Consider the following 12362-nt stretch of genomic DNA (forward strand, 5'->3'; position numbering starts at 1 on the left):
GTATTTTATAATAAACTATTATGCGATGCATGCTAGCTCATTATGCCTTTGTCTTGCAGGTTTATTTTATTTTTTTTTGAGTTTACAAACACTTTAACATGGTTTCCTATGGGTTGCATTTTCCACCGATGCGTTTTTTGGAAAGGGTCAGGGACTTTTTTTCCCAACAGCAATATTGTGTTCTTGGTTCCATAGACTTTAATGTAAATGCATGAAAATAAAGTAAAAATACTGACGGTCAGCAACACTGGGTGTATACAACGGAGTGCATACATTTGCTTTACGCAAACCCTGATGCACGATTGCAGGCAAGTCGCCTCTTCTGATGCAATGTACAATGGCAGTGGGTCTGGGGAATGTGCAGGTTCTGCCCCTTGTGCAGCCATGCATGAGGACAAAAAGAGACAACTGAAGACAAAAGATGAAAAAGAGCTTCCAAAAGAGAATCAGTTATGATCTATGGTACAATAATTGTCCTAAGAAAACTAATTTGACTGTTATAGCCGTGAATGTCTGTAAGTGAAGACAATACAAACATATAAACATTGCAGGCAGCACACACAGCAGAGCACAGCACACACACACACATGTATCACCAGCAACCTAAGCTCCGCCCCTTCACCTGCTTTCGGTTTCGGTCTCGTCCCGACGTCACGACGTTGAGCCAGGTAGGCGTGTCTTGGAGGCGGCTGGAGGAATGTTCTATTCCAGTGTGCCAGGAGCTACATCCGGGGCACAGCGGGCGGAGAGTGACAGGTACTGTTATAATCCCTATTCTACACAATGTGTACAATGCATGGCTCTCATCCTCTCCTCAGCTGGCATGGGATCGCCCGCCTGTCATTGGTGCAGCCTGTGATTGACAGCTGTCATATGCGCAGCCTGAGGCTCCGCCTCCAGTGTTAGACTGACTGCTTTAACTATGGCAGTATGGAGATGATCTGATTGCACTGTGTGTATATTGTATTAGTATGTGGAAGTCATTCTGCGTGTAATAAGGGGCAGGCACCCTTTACCAATGCTCAGGAAGTCAAGCGGTGCAAATTGCTTTTGGCAAAAAAAGATTAGCCCCTGCCCTCCCCCTAATCCCTATAACAGAACTCAACCCACCAATACTCACCCTCCTCTTGTATCTGCTGCTGCCACCTATGACCCATCCATTCATTCATTCATTCATTCATTCATTGCCTATAACCCATTCATTGCCTATAATCCATTCATTCATTCATTGCCTATAACCCATTCATCCATTGCCTATAACCCATTCATTGCCTATAATCCATTCATTCATTCATTGCCTATAACCCATTCATTCATTCATTGCCTATAAACTATTCATTGCCTATAACCCATTCATTCATTGTCTATAACCTATTCATCCATTTATTGTATATAACCCATTCATCCATTCATTGCCTGTAACCTATCCATCCATTCATTGTATATAACCCATTCATTCATGCATTGCCTATAACCTATTCATTCATTCATTGCCTATAAACTATTCATCCATTCATTGCCTATAACCTATTCATTCATTGCCTATAACCTATTCATCCATTCATTGTATATAACCCATTCATTCATTCCATATAACCTATTCATTGCATATAACCCATTCATCCATTCATTGCCTATAACCCATTCATTGCATATAACCCATTCATCCATTCATTCCCTATAACCTATAATTCATTCATTCATTGCCTGTTGGGAGGAAGAGTGCCCCATTGTTGGTGTCAATAGGAGAATTGTGCCCCATTGTTGATATCAGTTGGCAAAAGTTTTCTATAGTACTGTAGAGGCCGGTGGAGGGAACCACAGCGCACAGTAGGGGAGCAGGCATCAAAATTACCCAGAAAGATATCACTGTAAGGCTGTTTCACACGGGGCTTCAGCTTGTATAAGAGCAGTGTGAACAGCAAGCTTTCACAAAGCATTTGCAGAGCTTTCAGCAAGCTTTTGTTGAAGCTTTTAACCACCTCTTGCCTGCCATATTGTGAATTGACAGACGGGTGGTGGCTCTCTCCTTCTGGGAAGATGTCAGATGACGTTGTTCCACTCTCGCCACACTTGCGTGCCCGCAGGGGCATGCAGCGTGGCGATCGGTGGTGCGCTCTGTCCCTGGGACACAGCTCATTGTCGATCTTGGTAAAGAGCCGATAACAAGGCTATTTATCCAATGACAGCTGATCACATGTAAACAAGGAATGCCGGTTATTGGATTTCTTCTCCTCACACTAACAGCGTGTGAGGAGAGGAGAGATAATCAACGACGTTTGCTCACAGGGGAGACCTACAAAGATAATTAGTGCAGCCCCAGCACTGATGCCAGTCAGTGCCACCTATCAGTGCTCTCCAGTGCTGCATATTAGTGCCGTCTCATCAGTGGCCATCAGTGAAGAAGAAAACGTACTTATTTACAAAATTTTATAACAGAAACTAAGAAAAACTTTTTTTTTTCTCAAAATTTTCGTTTTTTTTTTTTTTTTTTTTTTTAGCAAAACATCAAAAACCCAGTGGTGATTAATACCACCAAAAGAAAGCTCTACCTGTCTACCTGGCGCATGTCAGGACAAGTCTGATGATTGGAGGAGAGCAGGCTGGTTTCCCAGCATAGCTAGAGAACTGACTGTGGTGTGTTCTCCTGCTTAGTGTGGTCAGTTGTTAATAGCAAAGCAGAGGGACTGACAGGAACACCAGGGATTTCACACAAAGGAAGCAATACAAGGAGAACAGGATACTTTTTCTTACAAGTACATGATACAGCAGGCACATATCAGGAATATGAAATGATGGGATAACAAACGCTTTAAGCAAGCTACTAGCAGGCTTCAGAACTTGAAGCCTGCTAGCAGCTTGCTTAAAGTGGCAATCAGCACTCCCTTTGAGTTCTGTGTTCAGCATTTACAAACTAGACCTAAATGGTACTTTAAAGGCTTCAACAAAGCTTGCTGTTCACGCTGCTCTTATATAAGATGAAACCCATGTGAAACAGGCCTTATAGAGAGAGTCACCTCTCTCACAGCCCGCAGTGCCCAATACTGCTCTGATGTAGAGAAAACTTCTTTAGAAATTTGCTGAGAAATGAACACTTCTGATGTCCCTGTTGCACTCAGTTGTTCCCTCCACCAACCCCATGTCAATACTGTGTCCTGTATGGACCTGGGGAGCACAGAAATTTGACAATACTAGAAGTGACAGTTTCTTTTAATGGAATGACATACGGCAGCTCTGGCTGTGGAGGAAGTAATTATTTACTCTCTAGTTTACATTTAAAATGGAGCTTCAGGCTCCCCAAAAATAAAAAAAGTCAGCAGCTACAAATGCTGTAGCTGCTGACTTTTAATATGACACTTGCCTGTCAAGGCATCCAGCAATGTCCTCACCCAATCCGATTCTTCAGTTGGCTTCAGATGCAAGAGCCGGCATCTGTAGTATGGGAAACAGGCAGTGAAGCCTTGCGGCTTCATAGCCGGTTTGCTACTGTGGTTTCCTACTGCGCATGCGCGAGTCGCACTGCGCCTTGTGAATAGTCCTGTAGTCTTCTGGGACCTGTGATATGTTCCAGAAGACTTTCTTCTTCCAAATACGGCTAGTCGAGTTAATACCAAAGAGCTCAATTTTGGTCTCATTTGACCACAGCACTTTCTCCTAATCCTTCTCTCAATCATTTAGATGTTCACTGGCAAACTTCAGATGGACCTGTACATGTGTATTCTTGAGGAGTTGGACCTTGCGGGTGCTGCAGGATTTCCATCCATGGCAGCGTATTGAAGCTCCTTGATATAAATATGGATATTCAAAATCTCCATCACAGGTGACTGTGGTCCCAACTGCCTTGAGATCATTCACAAGCTCCTCCTGGGTAGTTCTGGGCTGATCCCTCACTTTTCTCATGATCATCCTTACTGCATGAGATGAAATCTTGCATGGTTCTCCAGACCGAGGGTGATCATTGGTTATTTTGTATTTCTTTCATTTGGGAATAATTATCCCAACAGTTGTCTCCTTCTCACCAAGCTTCTTGCTGATGGTCTTGTAGCCCATTCCAGCCTTGTGCAGGTCTACAATCTTGTCCCTGATGTCCTTTGAAAGCTCTTTGGTCTTGCCCATGATGGTTGGGTTTGAATGGAAGAAAGAGATTCTGTGGACAGGTGTCTTTTATACACATAACGAGTTGTCGTTAGGAGCACCTTCTTAAATTGACAGGACTAATATATGTACCACATGAGCACCTACTGTAGCCACTAGCCAGTCTGTGGGGGGCAGAATTATTGTTGGTTGGTAGGGGATCAAATACTTATTTTTCTCACTGAACTGCAACTCAATTTATAACATTTGTATCACGTGTTTTTTATGGATTTTTTATTGATATTCTGTCTCTATCATTTAATATACACCTATGATAAAAAATTATAGACCCTCCATTTCTTTGTAAGTGGTCAAACTTACAAAATCTGCAGAGGATCAAATAATTATTTTCCCCACTGTAGAGGCAGGAAAAAAAATTTCTTGAAACGCCATTAGAAGTGGTGTTGGTGATGCCCAGTGTGCATGGGGCCCAAACCTGTTAAGCTTGCTATAAGTCTTATGGAGTGACAAAACTGGCTTTCTTTTGTTGTTGTTGTAGTATGGCATGTTCATAGAGCAGGCCGCTGCCAGGACTAATCTCTGTAACCTCTAATGCCTCATACACACGATAAGAATATTGAACACATTTTTTTTTTACATGCTAGTCTCATATTGATAACCAATAGGTTACAAAAATTCTTGGACACAAAATACAACTTCAGAAATTATGTTTTGCAGTGTGGTCTTGGTCATGCAGTTTTTTTTGTACAAATACCATACTAATTACATGAAAATCGTTAGTTCTGTTATTGTACGAGAACATTTTTAGTGTTTGTCCCTTCTAATATTTTCACATGAACTGTCCTGATCGGCTCTCAAAAGCTATGTACTAATGATCAGATTATCGTACGATCGCTCCCAAAATGGTATTTTTCGTCCAGTTTTCTCATTGTGTGTACTAGACATAACTCAGAGATAGTTACTTGCTTGGTTATCAGAATGCTGCTTTCTGAATGGACTTTGCGCATTTGTTTTAGATATATCTTATCTCCTTTGTGTGTTAGAATATTATGTTCTCTTTGAATTAGTTCCATTATGTTCTTTTAACATATGTCTCAGCATGCAAAATTCTGCACTTTCTTGGTCTTAGGCCCCTTTCACACTGGGGCGGTAGGGGGCGTCGGCGGTAAAACAGCACTATTTTTAGCGCTGTTTTACCGCGGTATTCGGCCGCTAGCGGTGCAGTTTTAACCCCCCGCTGGCGGCCGAAAAAGGGTTAAAACCACTCGTACAGCGCTATTGCCGCGGTATAGCCGCGGTATAGCCGCGCTGTCCCATTGATTTCAATGGGCAGGAGCGGTGAATACACCGTTCCTTCACTGCTCCAAAGATGCGGCTCGCAGGACTTTTTTTACCGTCCTGCCAGCGCACCGATTCAGTGTGAAAGCCCTCGGGCTTTCACACTGAACAAACAGCGGAGGCTGTTTAGGGGCGGTTTGCAGGCGGTATTTTTAGCGCAATAACGCCTGCAAACTGCCCCCGTGTGAAAGGGGCCTTATAGATGTACCATTCAGCACCCTGTTGTGCTGAGGTTTTTGGTCCACACCCAGCCTTTCCACCTCTGGGAAATGTAGGCTGTAAAATAGTTGCCAACATAATAAAACCAAACTCCAGGTTTCCGTCACTTTAAAAGCTTGTTCACACAAGTGGTTGAGCTGCACTTATACTGCACCCAAATGCTACCCCCTTTAGCTGCAGAGGCTGGGGAGGTACACATATCGCAGCCGCAATGCTTTGCTTTGTGGCCTTGGCAGGAATGATACCTTTCTATTTTGACTGGCGCTATTGTCCTCTGGTCGTGACCCATGAATGGGGCCACTCTGCAACTGCCCCATAACCATGTGCATTGCACATGGTTGCAGTGCGCTAGTGCAGGGTTCAAGGGGTTAAAGCAAGCGGCAATACAACTCCCACTCACCGCCTGTCAGATGCTCTCTGAAGAGCATTTCAAATGCGGATGATTCTTCAGAGAGCAAAGGTAGTGTGAACAAGCCCTGAAATAGTTTTGTTTGGACCAAGCTGGCCCAAATGAACTATTACCTTCTATAACAGCTGCACCCGCTGTGAGTGATGTATGAACTGTATGTAGCATCAGCTGGGCTTCGGGAGCAAGACGGGAACTTTCTGTTCTACTCCTGGAACAAAATCAAGTCGGACTGAACTCTGCTCAGCCATTCACAGGAAGCTTTGTATTTTCAAAATTAATACAAGGCTTCTGTTGATTGAATGAGGTGGAGATTACAGTGTCATCCGTCTGCCTCTCCACCACAGCAGAGAAAGCCTTGTATTCATTCAGAAAATACAAAGCTTCCTCTGACGTCGAGATGACGTCACTATTTCAGTCATCTTTGCATCTTCAGTCACATCTTCAGCCTGGTGGCTTCCAGGTATGGATCCCTAGCCATTTCTATTGGCCGGGTCAGTAGTTTAGTCATAATGATATATTCAGTAATCTCTTCAGCCCGGTGACTTCCAGATATGGCTCTCCAACAATTTCCATTGGCCAGGCCGAGATGACATTACTAGTTCAGTCATATTGACATCTTCAGCCACATCTTCAGCCCAGCGGCTTCCGTGTATGGATCTCTGCCCGTTTCCATTGTTTTGGCCGAGATGGCGCCGCTAGTTCAGTCATCTTGGCATGCTCAGTCATATCTTCAGCACAGCGGCTTCCGGGTTATTGATCTCAAGCCGTTTCCATTGGCTAGGTCAAGATGACTTCACTAATTAACTCATATTGACATTTTCAGTCACATCGTCAGCCAGGCGGCTCTGGGTATGGACCCCCGGCCGTTGTCATTGGCAAGGCCGAGATGACGTCAATAGTTTAGTCATCTCGGCATTGCCGCAATTCTTACTTTGAGCTGCGTGTGCAAAGATCAGTGTGCGGTCAGGCCAGATGGGTAAGTAACTTTGATGCAGAAAAAAAAGCATCCCTTTTCGGCATTAAAAATCCTACCTGTTTGTATTTTTTCAAGGTAAAGTTCCACTTTAACTTGGCTTAGTGCGCAAATATGCACGTAGCATGTAGTAAATAGCTTTTTGTCTCGGTTTTTAGGTGGGAGGAGGGCTAATAGGTAGAGGTTAGTTCATTTTTGATGAAAGGTCCACTTTAAAGTGTATTTAAAGCCAAAAATTTAAATAAAATGATTTGGATGAGAAAAAGAACCATCTGTGAGTTTTTTTTTCAATTGCTGTCTGTCTCTGTCTCTGTCTTGGAAAAATATGTAGAATAATACTGCACTAGAGCTTCAAGTGTATATAGCTGCAACAAAAACTATCCAATATCTCCATAGTGCAAAAATGTGTATATATAAATAAGGTGCGCTGATAACATAAGTGATTCTAGTGTAACAAGTGAGAAAACACAAGAAATGCACTCTTGCGATAAAACCAAAACATAAGTAAAATCTATATATAGAAAATATATATGAAGAACTGTTGTAATTCCTACACCGTTCACCTGATTTGGATGTAAATACCCTCAAATTAAAGCTGAAAGTCTGCAGTTAAAGCACATCTTGTTTGTTCCATTGCAAATCCATTGTGGTGGTGTATAGAGCCAAAAAGATTAGAATTGTGTCGATGTCCCAATATTTATGGACCTGACTGTAGTTTTTTGTTCAACCTGTGGGCTATACAGCATGGATGGAGGAATCTCTTGCTGTAGCTATTGTACTCTGACAGCCGCAGGTGGCACCTGACACCCAAACAGTGGCTAATTGGATGCAACCACTGATCGGCAGACACTTTTGCGCCCAGCTTCTTTTGATCTTTGGAGGGATGTGGGGCGGGAGGTGGCTGACAGGGCTGCCAACATAGCGAATTTTATCTGGTACCTCAAATACCGGATGAAATTCATATGGTGTGTACCCAGTGTACAAGGGGCGGACTCCAGTTAGGTCAGCAGGGGATCTGTCTACTAACCCCCTGCCGATCAGTGCGGATGACAGGTCCATGTCTGCCAAGTTTATGCAGAGCGGACACGGACAGAGCACGTTCTGCTCTATGGGCAGCCGGATGTAAACGCACTCCGCTATTCATTTACACCCAACTGTCCTCCAGTCCCATCCACCTAGAGAGAAGGATCCCTTCAGTTTTCTTTTTCTTCTTTTAAGAGGACTGGATCAGATTGGAGGTAGGTGGGTGATAACAGACACAAGTCTATTTACAACTATCGGTCCATAGGGATGAATGAGGGGGTCTGATCAGGTCCGCCTGAAAAACTGACAGGCGGACTTGATCGGAGCCTTCACGTGAAAGGGGCCTTATACTTGCTTTATGTTGTTTCTCTGGGACAGGAAGTAAAGGGAAATCTCCACAAACAAAAAAAAAAACAGGTTTTAACCATTGCTGTCATATTTAAGGTTCATATTAAATACAAATGTAATAAAAGCATAATGTTCATGCTTGACCGCATTATAATGGTATTATGATAAAAACATGGGGTAATATTAAAATAGGTTGTATATCTTAATAAAAAAAAAATTCAGCCCTTGAGAATTGGGGTGAAAAGGTGGTGGTTTCACAGTTCTGTAATACAGACGATTTTAAAGCACTTCTGTAAAAATACGCGCATGATGAATTTGCCATGGTGCAAAGTTTTCCTTGAAGTTATTGACAGTTGCACGCGTGTTTTCGTTTGAACGGGGTTTCATCGTAGCTTGTTACGTAATGCCTGCAAATGTGATGACTGCTCCTTTCTCATAAACATAACAACTATTCCCCAATCTCAGACCATGAGAACAGCGGCCGCTGCGATCTGCCGCGAGATCTGGACGTCTTGGCACAGAGACGAGCTTTTAATGAGGAATGGAAAAAATGACTAGCTGTTTCTGTGCAGGTGGAAAAAGGTTAACACAACTCGCCTGTCAGATCTCGTTATAAAAATGTCCATAGAATGGAGGAGAAAACATACAAGACAGAAAAGAATGACCGAAAAGTAAGTGCTAATAGGGGCTTTCAGTCCCCCGGCATACCTGTGATATATTATCCTGCTTCTGTCACCAGGCTGTACAGAGACCTAGGCTGCCTCTGGGACTGACTGGTCATAAGGGCAGCGGTTGTCTTTGAAGAGAAATTTAGGGTTTCTCCATGTACACTATAGGACTATTCAACTTTGTGTTCTTTTTAAACAATAAAACAGTACCAACACGACCATTTTCATTTACATCTTGGTTAAAGGCCCACTCCAGAAACTAGAAAAAAATCTACACTTGCTTTGGGACCCCCCGAACTGCAAGGGTTAAATGCTCCTTGTGTCTAGGGGATAGAGTAACGGGCATGATTACTTACCCTTTTTCTGGCCAGCTTCGGTGTTGTCCTCTATTCCCTGAGGTGCTGGTCTGTAGGCAGTCCACATAGAATGCAGAACTATTAACTTTGCATTTTGTATGCACTTGGCCCTGTTACATATAACTGCGACAAAGGGTATTTCCCCATTATGGCAACCCTAGACATGACGTGCATTTAAAGAGGCCCTCACAACAAGGGTATTTTATTTGTTCTGCCAGAAGTCAGGCTTTAGCCCTGGTTCACACTGATGCCATTTCTAATACGAGTTGAAGCGCATGCCAAGTGAAATAACATATGTTTCTATGGAGCCCAATTCACATAAATGCAGTGCGACTTCGATCCGACTTTAAAAGGGTCCTTTGCATGTTTGGTGCAATGCAGTGCGATTTTGAGGTCCAATGACTTCAATGGACATGCATCAAAATCGCATTTGCATTTTTTTTTAACTGTTTTACAGTGCGATTTGTGCTGGTTGTTAGGAGTCGGCACCCACCGACGTCCTACCAACAAGTGACTCTTCCCTGCTGTCAGCAGCAGTCATGAGTCATAGGTTTTTAAGAAACCCGCCAGCTTCCTAACAATGATGAACCATCTGTGCTCTCAGTGGGGGATTCCCCGCTGATAGCAGAATGTAAACAAAAGAGCCAGCATAAGAAAAAAAAACAGTGCGGCCCTTAGGGACTGGTATGGATTTTATGGGGGGACCCACACCAAAAAAATAAAACAGAATGTATGGGCCTCGCCCCAAAAATCCATACCAGGCCCTTAGGTCTAGTATGAATTTTAAGGGGAACCCCAAGCCAAACAAAATGGCATGAGATTCCTCCAAATTCCATACCAGACCCCCCCAGGCAAGGCACCTTGTTCCCCATGTTGAGGAGGACAAGGGCTTTGGCCATCTGATATGGGATACGGATGCTTGTCAAACTGGTGATACACTGAATGACCAGTTTGAAGGTGGATGCAGGACCAAAGCCTATGGAAGTAATCAGCAGGCTCTGCCAGGCAGTGCCAGCAGTAGGAAGGATAGGTTGGATATATTCTATGTAGTCTGCAGGGTGTCAAATAGAATCTATGCAGTATTTTGAATTGAATCAATCTATCTCTAGTAGAGACAAGTTGTGGAAAGAGGTAATCCCAGATGTCCTCATCATCCAGCTCCACCAGCCAGGAGGATTGCAATTTATCCAAGCCATGATGCACAGTGGGCTGCAAGGCCTTATATATGTTCAAGAGGGTTTTTCGTAAGGGATTCGTCCCATAGGATCGATTCCATGTCAAATGGTCCTATTGTTAAGGGAGAACTCCCAAATTGTGTAAAAAAAAAAAAAAAAAAAAAAAAAAAAAAACATAGCAAAGGTGGAAGAACCAGAAGAAATGGGAGTTTGGGTAACTTGAATTTCCATGTAAGGCTAGGATCAGACATTGTCCGGCTACGGTTTGCAATCAGTTTTTAAAAGGAGTCCAGTGCAATTTTCTTCACCATTCTCAAAGTTTTGGCTTAGATATTGCATATCCCTAGTAACCCAAAGGAAGGCGTCCAGGATGGAGTGAAATTCAAGAAGATTAGGATTCATTCATAGGGGAGTATCGGGGGGAATACCACCTAAAGGAATTCTCAACAGAAGGGACCACCTGAACCCATGCCTTCACCACTGCATTCATGAAAATAGTGAGGGGGGGGGGGACCCTCATATTTAAACAAATATTTGAAATCAAGGCTATGCCAGTTGAAGAGTGCCTTTTAACCCAAAGTGTTGCTGCTGGGAGTGCCCGAAAACCATGTGTTTGCTTTTTTAAACATTCATTAGACTTTGGCAGGTTTTTCATTCACCTGTTTAAAGGTGTACTATATTGCGCTAATTTCTGAAAGTTCTAACTTTAAGGCCTCATGCGCAATGGACGTTGAACGTTTTTACAGCTGCTGTTTTTGGCTTCAGACGTTTTTTTCTACAGTCAATAAACTCTCCAGCATGTTATCCTATGTGTCCATGCACAGATAGGCTGTTATCAACTGTTTTTGGCTATAAAAAAACCCCCAAACTAGGGGTTGCTCTACCGTCAAAAAACGGCAAAAAACGCCAATAAACGTTCAAAACGCAGCTCACCAGCGGTTTTTAAAATGATTGATTCCATTGAAAAAATATGCTTAACCACTTCCCGCCCGGCCTATAACAGAATGACGGCTGGGCGGTGGTTTCGTTATCCTGACTGGGCGTCACGGGGGAACGAAGCGCGGCGACCAGGGACAGCGTGTGTGCCTCGGACATAGTCCGTTCCCAATCATGGTAAACAGCCAATGAAATTGGCTGTTTACCACGTGATCGGCTGTGTCCAATCACAGCCGGTCATGTTTCTCAACAATAGAGGATGCGTGCCTGATGCGCGCCCCCGGAAGTGTGTACTGCGGTGATCGGGGATGGCGCGTGTCCCTCGGACATAACCCATCCCCGATCAGGGCTGTTTACCACGTGATCGACTGTATCCAATCACAGCTAGTCGTAAGTATAAACACTACTGCGGTTTCAAGGGATCTCTCCTTTTTTTCTCCTCACACACAGATCGCGTGAGGAGAGAGAAGAGGAGATCTGAGATCTGTGAGTTACAATTTACTGTTTTTACTGTCTGCATAACACGGGCCCCCCTCCCCAATAAAGAGAACCTGTCACACAGCCCATCTGGATATGTCACAGCCCATCTGGACCTGTCACAGCCCTTCTGTCACACAGGCTGCTACCAGTACCGCCATAGGTACCCCCATCAGTATCATCTGGATCTGTCACAGCCCATTTGCATCTGTCACTGCCCATCTGTCAAATAGGCCTGCTATCGGTACCTCCATTAGTACCGCCACACAGGCCTGTCATCAGTACTGCCATCAGTACTGCCACACAGTCCTGCCATAAAGTACCGTCACACAGGCCTGCCATCAT

The 12362-nt window shown here is 43.7% G+C and overlaps 1 protein-coding gene across 1 annotated transcript in view; it reads left to right on the forward strand.

Annotated features, from left to right (window-relative positions):
- The first annotated feature begins 650 nt into the window (after positions 1-650).
- LDAH (lipid droplet associated hydrolase) overlaps positions 651-12362 on the forward strand; it is a 376103-nt gene continuing 364391 nt past the window's right edge. Inside the window, exon 1 of the mRNA XM_073625332.1 lies at positions 651-756. Within this exon, the coding sequence (XP_073481433.1) occupies positions 698-756 (59 nt within the window). The 5' untranslated portion in view covers positions 651-697. The remainder of the gene's footprint in view (positions 757-12362) is intronic.

This window comes from Aquarana catesbeiana, linkage group LG04 (genome assembly GCF_042186555.1).
Source record: "Aquarana catesbeiana isolate 2022-GZ linkage group LG04, ASM4218655v1, whole genome shotgun sequence".
In the NCBI taxonomy this organism is placed as follows: domain Eukaryota; kingdom Metazoa; phylum Chordata; class Amphibia; order Anura; family Ranidae; genus Aquarana; species Aquarana catesbeiana.